Source organism: Alexandromys fortis, unplaced genomic scaffold (assembly GCF_014885135.2).
Source record: "Alexandromys fortis isolate MF-2015 unplaced genomic scaffold, M_Fortis_MF-2015_v1.1 scaffold_144, whole genome shotgun sequence".
NCBI lineage: Eukaryota > Metazoa > Chordata > Mammalia > Rodentia > Cricetidae > Alexandromys > Alexandromys fortis.
In genome coordinates, this window is record NW_026068021.1 from 292,372 (window position 1) to 311,020 (window position 18,649).

Consider the following 18,649-nt stretch of genomic DNA (forward strand, 5'->3'; position numbering starts at 1 on the left):
CCAGCACTCGGGAGGCAGAGGCAGGCGGATTTCTGTGAGTTCGAGACCAGCCTGGTCTACAAGAGCTAGTTCCAGGACAGGCTCCAAAACCAGAGAAACCCTGTCTCGAAAAACAAAAAAAAAAAAAAAGATACTGAACTAGTGATTAGCCTCACAATAGGGTGGGACATAGGATCAACTTCCCAAATTATTGCCTTATATCATTAATTTGCTAAACAAACAAAACCAAACTAGAAACACCCCGTGTTGGGCTACCTTGGCTAAGGGTGGGGTGGGGGCCAGTGTTTATCTGTTGGCCCCACCTTTCTAACACCAGGAAGTTAACTACCAGCTTTATACACCAGTGGCCAAGGCCTAGTTCCTCAGTCATCTGACTCCCTTATCTATTCTATGAGCTGTGTGGGAACACCCCTGCAAGCACACCAACAAGCACAACAGAGCTTTTCACAACAGTAAAGAAATGCAAACAGCCCATGCCATGCGTGAACGAGAGGATGCATGCAGGACAGGTGGAGAGTATGTTACAATGCTACAAAGGAAGGCCCAATACATGGGGGAGCAGGGAAGAGCTGTAAAAACATTCCACATGATCAGAGAACCAGCCACACTCAGTTGCATTTATCTGCAAAGCCCAGACAGCAAATCTATAGATGCAGAAAGGAGATGAGTGGCTGAGCTGGGCGGGGCAGAGAGAATGGGGAGTGACTGCTAATGGACTTGGGCTTTAAGAGACGAAAAAAAACATTTGAATATTCCACGGTGGTAGGTGGTAGGCTACTCAACTTAGGAAATGTACTAGGAGTTACCCAACTTTAAACTTTAAGCAGAAAGGTACAGAAACTATATCCCAAAGAGCGTGTTTTTGTTGTATTAAATCACACTAAAACCCACCTTAGGTAGCCTAGTGCAGCCTATGAACTTTGACTGGTACACTAAGACCTGAAGCAAGAGGTTACTGATACAAGCAGTAGGGGACCTCTCATTACAAACCATGCCACCTAGGGAAAAACGGGCCATGGACACAAGATAGAACCCAAGTAGGCATTTCCCTCCAGGTCTTTCCAGTCTTCCAACCCCAGGCAATGGGCATCAGTGTGTGTGTGGGAAGTCTCTCTAAAAATACTGAAGACTGTCAGGCAGTGGTGGTGCATGCCTTTAATCCCAGAAAAGAAAGAGGAGGATCTCTGAGTTCAAGGCTTCAGGCTTCAAAGCTACAGAGAAACCCTGTCTCTCTCTCTCTCTCTCTGAGACACACACACCACACACACCACACACACAGAACACACATACACACACAACACACATACACACACAACACACATACACACACCCCAAACAAAAAACAAAACAAATGCTGGGCGGTGGTGGTGCACGCCTTTAATCCCAGCACTCGGGAGGCAGAGACAGGCTCCAAAGCCACAGAGAAACCATCTCGAAAAACCAAAAAAAAAAACCACTTCAGTGAGCTCAAGTGGCAATGGCCCAGTTTCTAGGCGGCCTCAGGCACAATGCTGCCTACTTTCTTCCTTGAGGTTGGCTGTCTAGAAGCCTTGAAGTCTACCTGAAGAGAGGAATTATGTGGGCTAAGAAGTGTTTTGCATCTGTGGCACAGTGGATAGCTGGCAACGATGATGGCCCTCAATGGGAAGAACAGGACATTGAAGAACTGATAGGGCATATGTCCATACAGGCCTGTCTGTGCACGGGGCTCACCCAGAGATGCCAGCCAAGAGCTGCTCCCCTAGCAGACCGAGGGAGAGAAGTGACTCCATTACTGTAAAATCTCATGGCCATCATTGGGAAAAGCATCCTTTCTCAGACCTGAGGACATAGACTATGGTCCATTAGGTATTCTGTCTAGGGAAGGCTCCCACAGCAGCCAAGGTTCCAGGCACCGCTGAGCTACAGATGGGCTCACTTCCTGGACTTCAGAAGTGCACATTTTGTGAGGGGGCTGTCCCCACTCACATGCTTCTGCCCCATGAGGCATCTGGAGAAGCTCACTTCTAAACTCTGACATTTTACAAAGATCTTTTATGTATTTAACTTAATAGTGGACACTGCTGTTATAGTGTTGCTGTTGCCTAGTATACAGAAGCCCTGGATTCTACCCACACATCTGCATCAAAACCGGAGCAGTGGTGCCTGACTTTAAATGCCAAGACAGACAGGAAGATCAGATGTTCAAGGTCAACCCAACAACACAATGAATTAGAGGCCAGCCTGGTTTACCCTCAGGGGTGAGGGGGGGAAGAGACTGAGTTTGAAATAATGGAGCACAGGTATGGTAGCATACCAGTAATCCTAGCATCCAGGAATCTAAAGCTGGAGGCTCAGGAATTCCAAGCCAGTCTGGGCTACCTAATAAGACCCTGTCTCAAATATGAAAATAAGTGAAAAGTCTGAAGTTAAAACAGAACTGTCAGTAAAGATCCAACAATGATGCTGGGCAAAGTTTTTACTTTTTGTTTGCTTTAAAGAAACAAGCAGTGGTTGGTCTTGTTCCCAAGGACCCGCCTTGGCTCATTCTTTTGATAAACAGCAGGGGCTGATTGCAAAGATTTGATTTTATGATGGACCCCTAGGATTCACAAGTGTACAAGACCTCAAATTGGAGCCATAAAGAAGATTCTTCCCTACGTACAGAAGAGTACTAGATAACCTTGACACCCACTCAGAGGGAAACCGGTTTTCCCAGGAGTCATCTCCTCTGTGAGACAGGAGGGGGCAGCACTGCAGGGACAGAAGCCCCCAGCAGTGTCTGGGTGGAAGAGTAATTAAATGGAGCTGGCCATATGGCTCAGCAGGTAAAAATGCTTGCTGCACCTGGAGACCAGAGTTCAAGCTTCACAGCTTCACAGATCACACGAAGGTGGAAGGCCTGAACAGACACCAAGACACTCTTCTGACCTGCCACACCCGCCCAGGCATACACATGCTCGAGTACACAACCATAAAAAACACAAACTAGAAAGCATGAACTGGAATGTTCTTTCTTGCTTCAGCATCTATTTTTAATAATCAGAGTTCACCAAGGGGACACACAAGCTGGCACACTACCTTCCACACTTACGAGATATTATCAAGACATCACACTCTATTCCCACCAAAAGACAGTCAGGAAGTTGCGGCAGAAGCCGATGAGGACTAGGTACTGACAGTCTTCCTCTACATAGTCTCCCACACAGCCGCTGACAGTGACGCCACAATCGGACAGTGCGGGCAAGGTACTCTGTGCACTAGAGACTTGATCACAGCGTCAGCCATCGGTAAAGACCAAGGGATCCTTTCCCTGAGGATGCCCGACATCAGTAATCACTGGGTGACATCTGCTTTAGTCACCATCTCTGAGGCAGAGGACACTGGGGGACCATGAGGAGGTGAACATGAGGACAGATAAGGCAGCAGGACACAGGGAAGAACCCTGGTGCCACTCTCTCCTAGAGGGTGATCACTTTTGAGACAGTAACAACCAAAGTGACATGAAGCCAGACACACTGCATCCTGGAGTCAAAGGCACCTTCATGATGACACTGAGCAGGAATGGAGCCCTCTACTCTCCTAGTGGGCAGGACTCTGGAATTCTAAGAAGAAAGCTTCAGTGTCCCCCTCACCTTAGGCCAGGGCTAGGGTGCCACTAATTGTTCACTAGAGTTCCCAGCCTCATGCTTGTCACTTCTAGGCACCTGTCACTCCTCTTCAGCAACCAGAATAGTCTTAAAGTCTGAAAGTCACTTCAAGGTAGAGAATAGGCAATTTAGAGCCAATTTTGACTTCATAGTAAGTTCGAGGCCACCCTCAACTACCCGAGACTGGTTTTAAAAAAATGAGTCGGTAAAATCTGAGGGTAAGGGACAAAAATAATTGACACTGAGCTGTAACCTCAGGAGAGTTGAGGCTAGCCAATCTCAAAAAACAAAAGCAAAGCTGGATTTAGTGGACACACCTTTAATCCAGGCACTAGGAGACAGAGGCAGGAAGATCTGTGAGTTTGAGGCCAGTTTGATCAACAGAGTTCTCGGACAGTCAGTTCTAGGACACAGATTCTGTCTAAAAACAGACCAACCCTATGGCAAAACCAAAAAGGCATTCAACACCACAACCCAAAGGAAACATAAACTAAAAGCATGGGACAATACCGCACTATCAGAAGAGTTGAGCAAGGGGAAAGGTGTACAGTGCAATCAAGCATGTGGAACTTCTCACATTGCTGGTGAATGAGGGCGAGACACCGAGGGAGTGTGGCCATCTCTGGTCTGCTTTGTTGCTGCAGATGGAATCCAATTTGGGCTCAAATTCACTCTCTAGCTGAGCATGAGCTTGTACTCCTGATCACTCTGCCCCACCCCCTAAGCCTCAGGATCACAGGTACACCTACCCCACCTATATTAAATTAGTTTAAAAAAAAAAAAAAACCTACACATGCAGATGTCAAAAAACAACTGTACTCTGGGACACTCACCTCCAAGAAATGAAAATTCACATCCGCACAGAAAGCCACCCATGGATGCGCACAGCTGCTTTACTTGTCATGGTCCAGATCAAGACTATCACTGTGTCTTTCCATGAGCTCACAGTTAAACTGTGAACTACTACTCAATCAACAACAACAAAAGCATACTGTCACACTTGGGTTAACTTCTTAGGGTATTGTGCTGACCGAAAAGCCATCACCTTTGGCTTTGGGGATGGCTCAGTGGGTAAAGCATTTGTCTCCAGTGGGAGGACCTCAGTTTGACTCCCCAGAATCTAAGCAAAAGTATTGCTCTGCTGAGGACCTGGGTTAGATTCCCAGCACTCACTGCACAGCTCAGAACCAGCAGTAACTTCGGTCCTGGGGATCAGATGCCCTGCCCTCATAAGCTTGCAGGCCAAACAAAACAAAAAACTGTTATAAGGGCAACACCCAGCCCTCCCATCCTCAGCTGTGGTCACTGCTCCCACCCTCTTGCCTGTGGTGTCTGTGCAGCTAGCAGTCATGCCCCTGGATCTCCTAAAGGGACCTAAATAAATTTGTTCTTCCTATTCAGTTGGGTTTCAGGAAGCTCACTGTAGTGACCACAGAAACAACCTGATACAACTTTCAAACCTGACATGCCCAGCACTCAGGAAGACTCATGAACTAGAAGATCAGTGGCTGCCAGCGTCAGACAGTGGGCAGGAGGAAGCAAGAAGACAGGGTTATAAACATGAAGGGGTTTTGTTTTTTTATTAGTTAATTGTTATTTTGCCTTTTTCTAGACAGGGTCTCACTCTGCACCTAGGCTGATAGAAAACAACCCTCCCAAACCTTGGGATTACAGACAGGCCACTGGGCTTGACTTCACCCTCAGGAGCTTCCCAGGGCAGTGGATTTCAACCTGTGGGTCGAGACCATTTCACAGGGGTCATCACAGACCATAGGGACACTCTGATATTTACATTATGATTCACAATAATAGCAAAATTATAACTATGAAGTAGCAATGAAAACAGCTGGGATCACTACAGGATGAGGGGGATACTAAAGAGCTTCAGCATTAGGAAGGTTGAGAACCACTGCTCTGGGGCAGGATGGTGGGAGATACAGGACTCTCCTCAGGGCTCAGACATCACAGGATTAAACACACGCAAAACTGGAGACGTGTGAAAGACTGAGGAGTGATGCCCTGGCCACAGTCTCTGACAGAGGGGCTGCATCTTAGGAATTCAGGTTGCATGTCAATTTAAAGTGTTTCCCCTTAACAAGTGTGTGTGTGTGTGTTTGTGTGTGTAGGGGGGTGTTGTCCTGCAAGAAACTTAACAGGTAAAGGCGTCTGCTGCCAAGCTTCGGTCCCAATCCCTGGGACCTACATGGCATAGAGAACCAATGCCCGCAGGTTGTGTCCAATACTGCCCCCCCCACACAACATTTGTTTGTTTTTACTTTTTTGAGACATGGTTTCACCATACTATGTAGCCTTTGCTGACCTTAAACACAGGTATCTGACTGCCTCAGCATCCTGAGTGCTGGGTTTAAAGGCATGAGCCACCACCACACATGGCCACAATTTTTTTAAGGCAGTAAAAAATATTTTTAAATGTGTATTATGTATAGCTGCCCTCAGAAAACAGAAAGAGCTGTTAGAGACCTTGGAGCTGAGTTACAAGCAAACGTAAGCCTCCTGGTATAAGCACTGGGACCAAAACCAGGCCCATTGCAGGAACAGTAATTTTTTAAAATTACTGAACCAGCCAGGCGGTAGTGGCGCACGCCTTTAATCCCAGCACTTGGGAGGCAGAGGCAGGCGGATCTCTGTGAGTTCGAGGCCAGCCTGGTCTAGAGCTAGTTCCAGGACAGGAACCAAAAGCTACGGAATAACCCTATCTCGAAAAATAATAAAAAAAAAAATTACTGAGCCACCTTTTCAGTGGGGCCTTCCTCCACCTTTTTAAATATACTTTTTTCCACAGTGGGTGAAAGTGCCTGCTGGCACACCTGAGCTTGACCTGAGGCCCAAACAGTGGAAAGATAAACCTGTCTTTAGTAGTGTATAGAGGCTGGGGACATAGCCAGTGGTAAAGCAGCAAAGAAGAGGATTTGCGTTCAGATCTCCAGACATTTTACTAATGTAAAAACCTGGGTGTTAGCTCATGCCTGTAATTACAGTATGCAGGTGGGGCAGAGACAGGAGGGTGCTTGGAACTCACTGATCAGTCAATCCAGCCCTGCCGACTGGCTCCAAGTTCAGTGACAGAGTCTGCCTCAAAAACAAACAAAAAATGCAAAGGATGAAAAAAAAACCCCACAAAACAAAAAAACAAAAACCAGTGTAGCCAGGCAGTAGTGGTACAAAACTTTAATCCCAGCACTCAGGAGGTGGATCTGAGTTCGAGGCCAGCCTGGTCTACAGAGCAAGTTCCAGGATAGCACAGCTATCTTGAAAAACAAAGTATCTGAAAAAGACAACTTCTCACCTCTGACCTCCACACCCACACAAACAAACCACTCATATATACAAATTATTCTTATTTTTTAAAATGTACTTACTTTTATATGTATGAGTGTTCTACCTGTACTTGCACGTCTGTGTACCACGTATGTGCCTAGTGTCTGTGAATGTCAGAAGAGGGCATCAGATTCCGTGGACTTGCAGATGGCTGTGAACTACCTACCATGCGGGTTCCAGCAAGTGCTGTGGAGCACTGAGCTGTCTTCAGCCCCAGTGAAGTAAGTGCTCTGCAGTCATCAACTTCCAATCCTGACCACACACAGCAGCCAGGCAGGACTTCTGTTTGTCAGAAGACTCAGCTTGGGGCCTTCCAAATGACAACAAAAGAAAACCTATGGGGGTGGAACAGATCCTAGAACCTCTTTATGATAGTAGCCTCAGGTAAAGGGTAGTAAGGAGGGAGGTGGTCGTGTATGGTAAGGTACCAGATCCTGAAAGCTGGGAAGCCCTAAATGTACATTATATGCAAATATGCAGAGACCTAGGAAGACACCCAGAGGTCAGTCCTGAGGTGGGTTGGGTGGAAGAGAACTGGCCCAAGGCTATGTGGATTTGAACTGCCCAGTGCTGGGAGTAGAGGACTGCATTCCAATTCCAGTTCAACAAGTCTACTTTGTTTAACAAAGGGAAAATAAAGCAAGCACTTACTGCATTCATAGATCTGTTCCAGCTTATCCACAGAAGAAAGGGAGAAAAACTTATACCCGGACTTACTACCAACCGCGAGGGACCTGCAAAAAAGCCAAATCACAAGTAAGAGCTAAGGCATGGAGACAGCAGTCATGCATAAACCAGTACCCACCTTACCTCCCAGTAAACCGGGTTTCTACCAGAAATCACCAGCGTGTTCTGAGCTATCTCACAGGTATGGATCAGATACGTGGTAGAGGGTGCTACAGACCAGAGGGTTGTCAAGCATAAGGCAGGGCCATGATGGTTAACAAGGTGCTGGGACTTGACACAATATGGTTATCATACACAGAACCCAAGCATGTCAGGTGTTTGTGTGCGCATGTATGTGACGAATGTGAGCAAATATAAGCTGTGGTACACAGTGGAGTCAGGGTGTTGGCCCTCCCCTCCCACCTTGTTAGAGACAGGGCTCTCATCACAGCTGCACACACCAGGCTAGCTGGCCTCCAAAGGTCCAGGAATCCTTTGGTTGCTCCCTACCCAACCTTAGGAAGACCGGACACACAGCTGGCTTGATGTGTGCTCTTCAGAGCTGAACTCCCCCTCGTTTTCACATTACGTGCTTTACCTTCTGAACTATCTATTTCCCCAGCCCAATGGTCACACATCCCACATACACGTGTAGGAGGGTATCCGGCTATAGACTTTAAGTATATTTAGGTTTGTCTGTTACCCCTCAATAAAAGCCTGGGGAAAGATGAAAAGTAGTAAAAAAATAAATGAACAAAACTCAGAGCTCTAAGTTTGAGACCTAACCACAGAATAATCAGCTGTCAGCCAGTGACTGCAGACACACAACTGTTTTGGCGCTTGCTGGCCTTCAAGTTCAGTAAGTTGCACAGCATTCTCCACTCCACCCTTAAACCCAGGCTTGGTATCCATCCTCATTTCGGGACTGCCTCCAGCATCCACTGCACTGTGCTTGAGAGGTAGGGTGGGAATGACTCGCACTAAGGGAACTACTTAGACCCTGAGAGGGGAAGACTATCTTTGTTGCCTTAGACAGAGAAGTGATGGATTCTTTTCAATGGCTTATATTTGACAGGCCATGTTCACCAACTCCCAGCCTTGGCTAAAAGGCTTGGAGCAGTGTCTTGGTGACACCAAATGAAGGGGCTTCTGATCAGAAAATTCCATCTCCAGAATACAACTGACCAAGGCAGCAAGAGCAAGCAGCACAGCCAGGCTTCACCGATGCAAAGGAGGATGGGGGAAAGGAGGGACTGAGGAGACACAGTTCAGACACTGGGGCTATTCCTGGTCTAAGCGCCTGGGCAGAGCGGAGGACTTTCACCCAATTTGTATTTGTATCCCAGGACAACACTTGGGGCTACTTTAACAACCAGCTCATCTACTGAACACTTGATGTTCCCAGCCCTCCCAGAGAAGTGGACATACTCCTAGAAGCTGGGGGTGGTAGGTAACATTTGCCTACAATTTCAGCATCTGGGAGGCAGAGGCTGAAAGATCAAAAAAGTTTTATAGGGCTGGAGAGATGGCTCAGAGGTTAAGAGCATTGCCTGCTCTTCCAAAGGTCCTGAGTTCAATTCCCAGCAACCACATGGTGACTAACAACCATCTGTAATGAGGTCTGGTGCCCTCTTCTGGTCTGCAGGCATGCACACAGACAGAATACTGTATACATAATAAATAAATAAATAAATAAATAAATAAATAAATAAATAAATAAATAAAAAAATAAAAAAGTTTTATAGGCCAAAGGCAGCCTAGGCTGCATGAGGCCCTGCATCAAATCACCAAACTGGGGGGAGGGGGGAGGATGAGAAAGGCTCTATGAGCAGTACTGAAATCTCAGTAGTATGAGCTTGTCTTATAGCATAAAGGACCACAAACTTTCTCCACTAGGTGTTTGTTTTAATACTTCACTACACTAAGTTCTTTGAACCAAGTAATCAGGTCTAGGTATCTGTACACACTGTGAGCAGTAAAAGGTGGCCAAGGTGGTACACACTTTTAATCCCAGCACTCAGAGTCCAGCCTGATCTACACGGCAGATGCCAGGCCAGCCATGTCTTAAATTTAGAAATAAATAAATAAATAAAAGAGGAACAGAGCAGTTTCCCAGAAAGCTTAAAAATAAAATCTCAGCAGCTAAGAACGTCTGGAAAATTGGTGTTCAAGACAATATCTTCCAGACAAACAAGAAAATTTTAATCTCTCTTACTTCAACTAATTCTGAATTTAAAATACAAACCACCCTGGCAATTGGGAGGAAGAAGCAGGAATATCAGCAGTTAAGAGCTAGCCTGGGCTTCGGTGAGTCCCCGCCTCACAGCAAAAAATGAAAATACCCAAAATACCAAGGACAAAAAGAAAAAAACAAAAATCACTCTTAAATTATTTATTTTCCTGTATGTTTTAAAGATGTGTATTTATAGGAGTACATCTACGTGAATGCCTGCCACACGTGTGGGGCAGCTGCAGTGAAGTTAACAGGCAGCTCTGAGCAGTGGTTGCTCATGGTCCTCTGGAAGAATAACAAGGGCTCCTAACTACTGAGCCACCTTTCCAGACCCCCAAAGAAAATGTTTCGGTGTTCTTAAGACAAAAGGACACATTCTTATCTCAATTGTTTGAAAAGGAATCTAAGATATGGCTGGCTTGGGACTTTTAATCCTCCTGCCTCAGTCTTCCTATGTGCTGGGATAGACATGAACATGTCTGCTTTGGCAAATTCTTTTGGTTTCAGGGTTTTGTGTCTCCCCCATCAGATGGCCCGATCATGTGAAATACATACATACTTACATTTATATACATATATACATACATATATATGAATTCTATGTGAATGATATATGCCTGAATGTATGTATGTATACTACATGTGTATAGGAACTCTGGGAGCCAGAAGAGGGTATTGGATCTCCTGGAACTGGAGTAACAAACAGGTGGTTGAGAGTCAGCATGTGGGCGCTAGGAACCAAAAATCTGGGTCCTCTGCAAGAGCACTAGGTGCTTTTAACTGCTTGAGCCATCTTTCCAGGCCCCTGACCATAATAATTCAAAGGTATTTTCTGGAGCTGTTAGCACGTGTGAGGCCAGGGTTCAATCTCCAGCATAACAAAAACAAAAGCCTACCCTAACAGACAGCTGTCAGTCTTCCAGCCGGATTACCCCGTCATCAGCACCCCTTTGCACTTCCTGTTCACTGGAAATCAGAGACACTTGGGGAGGTCCTTGCCTATAAGCACTGGAAGTGGCTCGGGCTGGAGAAATGGCTCAGAGGTTAAGAGCACTGACTGCCCGACCAGAGGTCCTGAGTTTCCAGCACCCACATGGTAGCTTGTAATGAGATTTGGTGCCCTCTTCTGTTGTGCAGACAGAACACTGTATACATAATAAATAAATCTTTCTTTAGCAGGGCGGGTGGTGGGGCACGCCTTTAATCCCAGCACTCTGGAGGCAGAGGCGGATGGATCTCTGTGAGTTCAAGGCCAGCCTGGTCTACAAAGCTAGCGCCCAGGACAGGCTACAAAGCTACACAGAGAAACCCTGTCTCGAAGTGTTATGTGGAGTCCAGAGAGGTTGGTTCTTAGTGGTGCTCCCCACGGGAAGTTTGTGTGTGTGTGTGTGTGTTTGGTTTATCGAGACAGGTTTTTCAGTGTAGTCCTAGCTGTACTGGAACTCACTTTGGACCAGCCTGGCCTTGAACTCAGAGATCTGCAAAATATTTTTTTTTAACTGCAAAATATTTTTGATGTTCTAGATAAACAAAACCAATTAGACTATTAAATATCTGGGCTAGAATTTTGGTGCCTAAAGCCTTCTAACTGATGGTGGCCTTTCATCAGGAAGAAACAGAATGTAAAAGACGTTACCAGGCTAAGAACATAATGACACTGGAACAGACTCAGGTGCATCAGAGTACCTGCTGGGCCAACTGTGGGCCTTGGCCATCAAGTGTCTAACATGTCTCATTACAAACACCAACAATCTTTGGTAGGTTCTCTTAACAGAAAATGAGAGATCAGAAGCCGGGTAGCGATGGTACACACCTTTAATCCCAGCACTCAGGAGGCAGAGGCAGGCAGATCTCTGAGTTTGAGCCCAGCCTGGTCTACACAAGCTAGTTCCAGGACAGGCTCCAAAGCTAGAGAAACCCTGTCCCCCACCCAAAAAAATAATAAAAAAAATGTGACATTATAATCATGGAAGAGGCGTAACATGAAAGGTGAGATTTAGTGTTAGAAATAAATGTGCCTTTTAAAAAGTTAACACAAGTCTAGGGATGTAGCACAGTGGAAGAGCACTTGCCTGGCTATACAACAACCTGAGTTCAAGCCCTGGTTGTAAGCAATAGTATCCTTATCGACAGAGAGGAATATAAACTGCAAGAAATGACAGACATTATACTTGAGAAAGGCAGGAGGACCGCAGTTCAAGGCCAACTCGGGCTGCTTAAAGAGACTATCTCAAAAAATAGCCAGGCAGCGCAGGGGAAAGTGGATCACTGTGAGTTTGAGGAAGGTCTGGTCTACAAAGCGAGTTCCAGGACAGCCAGAGCTAAACAGTGAAACCCGTCTTAGAAATAAAAAGTTGGGTGGTGGTGGTACGTGACCTTTAATCCCAGCACTCAGGAGGAAGAGCAGGCAGATCTTTGAGAGTTCAAGGCCAGCTAGGTCCAGGAGTGGCTACAGAGAAATCCTGTCCCGGAAAAAAAGCAAGCAGAAATAAATAAAGATGTAAAGGGTGTGGTGGTGCCCACCTCAGAACTCGGGCAGTTGGGGGGGGGGGGTAAGCAAAGGAGGAAGCTTTAAGTTCAAGGCCACCACTCTGGCCTTGAGCTACAGAAGACCCAGCCCCACCAACACACCAACAGAGCCTTGGCTAGAGAGATTGTTCAATAGTATTTTTTTCTTGCAAAGGACCTGAGTTAGATTCCCACCACCCACAACAGGCAACTCACATGCCTTAACTCCAGCATAAAGGATTTGACTTGCCTTTGACCTCCTCAAGCATATACTTGTACTCTTCTCATCTTCCCCTCCCATGAGTCAAGGCAGTTGCAATCTTTTTGCTGTTTTATGATGATACGGGAAAGAGCTGCCACACTGACGTGATACCTCTATCACTGTGAGAGTGTGTAGCAGGTGCCCCTCAGCTTCCCAGTCAGTCCATAGGGGCCTTCCCCTGTCATTACCTTCCCCAGGAAAAGGTCACACTGATTATGTGGATGAGTGGGACAAGTCACCACTATAAACAGGAAGCAGAATGCCCCATGGCCACAGTGACCTGTCAGGTGCTATGCCTTACTTAGGACAAGGACCAGGCCAAGTTCCTGGAGAACCCAGCCCATCCCCACCCCAGACCTGCACCAGAAGCCCCAAGGCCTTTCAGAGCATCCAAAGCAGATGTCTTTCCTTGGCCAGTTTTCTTAGGGTGCTAACAATGCTCCCAAAGAAGCCCCAGAACTGGGAACTAGGTTGCCCTTGAACACATCACACAGGTTCTGTGAATTGCTGTCCATCCACACTCTGCAGCAATCTGTACTTCTCAACTGTCTACTTCAAAAAGCAGGCAGAGGGGCAGGCAGTCAAGGCTAAATGACCTTCGGAAACCATCTTCAGTTTACAGGCAAATGCAAAGCCTTCCAGAATGGTACCTGGTGCCTGGAGGAAGTTTGGAGAATGAATGCCTCTAGACCATGCCTAACAACGTTGGAGTGGGGTGAGGGCTGTCCCTTTACTCTAGGCCTCTGGTAAAGGAGGCTTAGAAAAGACACAGCCCCCTCTCTGACTTCCCAAAATCCATCAGAAAAACTTAGTCCTGATGGTCCCCCGGGTGCTATTGACTGGAAGGGTTTTCTTCCCACCCAGACAGCACTGCTTAGTTGCGAGGCTGCAACAGGTCCCGATAGCTTTCGCGGTGCTGGCTTTGTGCTGTATTGCATACAAAACACAGTATTTAGCAATCTGAGTATGTGTGTTTGTGAGGTTACACTTGAGTGTCGGTGTATATTTAATGAAGTACGGTCTCTCCCTGAACCCCAGAGTTTACTGATTGCTAATCTAAACTAGTCAGGGATCTCCTCTCTCAACAAGAGTGTGGGGTTATAGATACCTGCCTAGCTTTTCTGTGGGTACTGGGATCTCAACTCTCTCAACTCTAGTCCTCACGGTTGTGTGACAAGTGTTTTAGCCATTGAGTCATCTCTCCAGCGCCATAGTGGCTTTAACTTGTACAGATCCACACTATACTTCTATACTCAGGGTCTTCAGAGGTAGAAAAGACACACTGTGATAGAACAGAAAGAACCCTAGGAGAGAACACTCAGGAGACAAGAGCCTACTCCTGCCCCATTCCACCATTAACCACTCTTAAGATCTAGAAAGGGCCAGACCTTTCTGAACTTCATCGTCTAGTCTGTGGCAGAACCAGGTGACCCACATCCTTCCAAATCTCTGGACATCTCCCTGAACTTGAGAATATCGAGAAAGTCCAATTGAGCACCTGTTGCTCCTTCATACAGGTGCCTGCCATTCTCCAATTTAACTTTTAATTGAAGAAAAACAAAAAAACCTCAGTCTCTATCTTGCTAATGCTATTCTGTCAGCAGCAGCCAACTACTTAGTGTGATGCCAAGTGACCCATTCCTTCTCCTCTGACATCACTTCCTCTTACTCACTTCCCAAGATGGCTCTTCTCCCTTCCAGTCCCATAACTCATCCTTCCTTCCTCAGAAGCCTCATCTATTAACCACCTCCCAGGTATGCCAACGAGCCAGTCTTGAAGAACCACATTGGGACCTAAGGCAGATCAGTCTGGCAAAACAGGAGGTCGCATGAAGGTTCTCTTTTACTCCAGGAAGAGCCCACCTTACCCCCACCTTCCACCCCCTTGGAGCACCCAGGCCCTCTAAGGACAAAGTCTCTCTAGTTCGAAGGTCTGGGTTTCTGCAGTTTGGTTGTCTGGAGGAGACAAAGTTACCTGTCAGAAAGAATGGCAGAGAAGTAAAAAGAAAAAGAGAAACCATGAGAGCGATAGAAGATGCAGAGAAATAGGGAGGTGAGCAATGAATGCCCAGGGCGGCCGAGAAACCCATTCCGGGTGACCGGCACAAACCGGCATGCACAGTTCCTTCCCGACTCTGCAAAAGCCTAGGTCTGAGGACAGGTGGATGGGAACGCCTCGTGTTCCATCACCTCCACCGGCCCAGGAGGCAGCAGCTCTCCAGCGGTCGCGGGGGCTCAGGCCCCCCCTTAGACACTCCTAAACTCGATCCAAACCCTGACCTCTGACCCGGCCCCGTGCCCAAGCCCGGCCTTACGTGTTATCCTGGTTGAAGTTGGCGAACAGCAGCTGGCCGGCGCCGGCCTCTCCGCTCTGGCTCGCCAGGTTCATGGTTGCGCGCGCGCGACGGGCTCGGACCCCCTTCACGGGAGCGCACGCGGCGCAACTCGGGCGGCCCGCGGGAGCGTGTTCCACTCAGGATCTGCGCCCGGTCCGGCTTGCGCCCTCGCTCGCCGCCACTCGCTGAGTGGGGACCAACCGCCGCCTCATCCCGTCCGCACTCTTGTTTATGCTCCAGAGCCGGGACGGGCTACGCGCTTGCGCGGCCCCGCCCACCCTCGCGACGTACGCAGGCGTACGGCGCAGACCCGCTGCGTAGGCCCCGCCTCTTACTCGCAGGCTCCGGAGGGGGTTTCCGGTCCCTAGCGCTTGCCTGAAGAGTCGCCGGCGGGCGCGCCTGCGCGTGGCCCAGAGTGGGCTGGTCCTTGCCCTCTGCAAACGCGGGGTTACCTCGTTGGTCCTGGTGCGCTGATCATTGTTCGGGGGGGGCCTGTGCACATCTTCTTGGGCTTAGAGCATCTCCGTTTTACAGATTTGAAAAGCGAGAACTGTAAACTATCAAATGTTAGATCTGAGACTGGAAACGATTTCTCCAAGGCGTGTGCCGTCAGGAGTCTACTTTAAATGTACTAATTCATGCAAACAGTTTACAGGAAGCATCTTCCCTCCCTCCTTCCCTCTTGCCCTTCCTCTCTCCTCTTTCCTTCGCGCCCTTCCCCCAAGAGGATGGGAACGCCCGTTTTGGCAAAGGTCCTGGAGAAAAGCGAAGCTTTTTTGTTTCAGCATGAGTTTGGGTGAGAAGACAAGAAGGCAGAAAGAATGCACAGCAGATGGCGAGGGTCTCTGGACACTGTTAAAACTGAACCTGTAGGCAAGAAGCTGATGACTCCCAAACTCTAGGCTGTTCTTGAGGATAGAGGGAAGTTAGTACAGCTCCAGGGACAAGGACAGTTGTTGAGGAAAAGATGACACAGCCCGCCCTCCCTCGAACCATCCGAGATAGGGTCCCATATGTGTCCTAGATTGGCTTTGAACTCTGTAGCTCAGGTGGACTCTTTGTGTGTGTGCGTTTTGGTTTTTTGAGACAGGGTTTCTCTGTGGTTTTGGAGCCTGTCCTGGAACTAGCTCTTGTAGACCAGGCTGGTCTCGAACTCCCAGAGATCCGCCTGCCTCTGCCTCCCGAGTGCTGGGATTAAAGGTGTGCACCACCACCGCCCGGCTGTTTTGTTTTTTTGAGACAGGTTTTCTGTGTAACGGCTCCTAGCTGTCCTGGAATTAGCTTTTGTAGACCAGGCTGGTCTCGAACTCCCAGAGATCCGCCTGCCTCTGCCTCCCGAGTGCTAGGACTAAAAGCGTGCGCCAACACGGCCTCGGCTTGGACTTTTATTTATCTTGAGTCTACCTTGGTGGCACACGCCTTTAATCCCAGCACTCGGTAGGCAGAGGCAGGTGGATCTCTGTGAGTTTGAGGCCAGCCTGGTCTACAAGAGCTAGTTCCAGGACAGGCTCCAAAGCTACAGAGAAACCCTGTCTCTAAAGTCAAAACAAACATTCTTTTGTTTTGGCCTTTGGAGACCTTGGCTGGCCTGGAACTCAACCTTGTAGACCAGGTTTACCTTCAACGTGTAGAGATTCACCAGCCTCTGCCTCTGCCTCCTAAGTGCAGGAATTAAACATACTACCTTGCCTGGCTGTTTGTTTTAGAAATTGAGTTTCCTATAGTACGTTCTGATCATAGTCAACCTTACTACCCAGATTGTAGATCTGGGTGGTGAGAGTCACCTAACTTGGTGTCTGCCTTCCTTTCTCTCTTTTCCTTCCTTTCTTTCTTGTTCTCTTTTTCTTTCCTTCCTTTTTTTTGGGGGGGTGGGGGGTGTTTCAAGACAGGGTTTCTCTGTAGCTTCGGAGCCTGTCCTGGAACTCATTCTGTAGACCATGCTGACCTCCAGCTCACAGAGATCCGTCTGAGTGCTGGGATCAAAGGTGTGCGCCTCTACCGCCTGGCTTTCTTTTTTAAACCCATCAGGTTCATTTTGTGCCGCCTATGTATTTGGCCTTCCACTGGAATGTGGTCACCCTATCAAGGACCATATCTTTTTTTTTAATTTATAAACTTTATTAGAAGCTTTGGTTTTTTATTATCATTATCTTTGTGCTATCTTACATGTCATATACTTTGGCTTTCGGTGAATTGCTCTGTGTCTGTGAAGCTGAAAGCGTACATTAAGTCTCAGGCTACCCTAGAGTTAAGGGTCTTCATTATTCCTTCTTTGGTTGAGTTCCATTTTTTCTCTTTTAAAAATATTTTTTTCTTTTCTTTTGTTTGTATGTGTATATGTCTGTGTAAGTATGTCACAAATGTGTGTGGGTACCCCATGAAGGCAAGAAGGTATTAGATCCCCTGGAACTGGGGTTACAGGCCTCTGTGAGCCTCCTGACAACAGTTCTGGGAAGAACAGCAAGTGCTCTTACCCACAAGCCATCTCTCCAGCCTGCAGGGTTCCTCTTTCTTATCTTGCCTTCATGGTGTTCTATTGTTCTTTAGATAGAAGGAACTAGCTAAGCAAGTGCTGGAGATGAAACAGCTGAGCTCACAGATGCCGCCCCTTGTCTGCTTTCCAAGGACCACATCCTTGAAGAAAACCAACTCCCCTGTTGCCAGCAGCCATCAGTTGCCAATTGCTTTTCAGCTAGGGGTGGGGCTTCATGCCGATCTTTCCCGTGACCAGACTCTGACTTGGTCTGTGCGTGTCATGTTTGTACATGGTGCTGCAACTGCTCCGAGTTCCCATGTACTGGGTCCTGCTGTTTTCTTGTGGACGTCCTTCGTCTATAGCCCCTGGCTCCTTCAGTCTTTTTGACTCTTCTTCTACAATGGTCCCTGAGCCTTAGGAGGAGGGGTGTGGGATAAATGTCCCATTTAGGGCTAAGCATTCCAGTCCCCAGTCTCATTCTCTCCACGTCGGTCAGTGGCGGGTCTCTGTGTTAGTCACCATCTTCAGCAGATAGTAACTTCTCTGAGGAGAGTTGAGATGCACTAGTCTATGGATTAACAGGAAGGCACTAGGCGATCGGGTTAATACCATGTTCATTTAGCAGAACGGTGGTGGTAGATCCTCCCCTAGGCCTTATGACTTGCCTGCCCATGGGTTTGACCCTGATAATGGTTCTGGGTATGGGTTTTATTTTGTGGAGCGGCCCTTAAATCCAATCAATATTATTGGCACAAGGAAATACTTTCTGAACAGGACCCCAGTAACCCAGGCATTAAGACCAACAATTAACCTCAGGAGACTAACAAAGTTTTTTGGCAGAGGACATCATTGTTTAAGGAAAGAAGACTAAAATGGGGACAAATCTTTAGAAGCTATACATCTGTCAGAGGGTTACTATCTAGAATATGCAAAGAGCTGAAAAAAAACTAAACATCAAGAAAATAACCCATTAAAAATGGGACGTGGAGTCGGGCAAGGTGATGTACACCTTTAATCCCAGCACTCAGGAAGCAGAGGTAGGCAGATCTATGAGTTGGAGGTCAGCCTGGTCAACAGAGTAAATTCCAGGACAGCCAAAGCTACACAGAGGAACCCTGTCTTTAAAAAAAACCAGCAACCCCTGGCCCAAATGGGGCATGGAACTAAACAGAGTTCCTAAAAGAGGAAACAAAAACAGCT

General features: G+C 47.4%; 1 protein-coding gene across 1 annotated transcript in view; it reads right to left on the reverse strand.

Annotated features, from left to right (window-relative positions):
- The window catches only part of Wipi2 (WD repeat domain, phosphoinositide interacting 2), a 34,540-nt gene extending 19,306 nt beyond the window's left edge, over window positions 1–15,234 (reverse strand). Inside the window, exons 1-2 of the mRNA XM_050163205.1 lie at window positions 14,953–15,234; window positions 7,620–7,702 (exon numbers count right to left, since the gene is read on the reverse strand). Coding sequence (XP_050019162.1) covers window positions 7,620–7,702; window positions 14,953–15,026 — 157 coding nt within the window. The 5' untranslated portion in view covers window positions 15,027–15,234. The remainder of the gene's footprint in view (window positions 1–7,619; window positions 7,703–14,952) is intronic.
- Window positions 15,235–18,649: the final 3,415 nt, after the last annotated feature.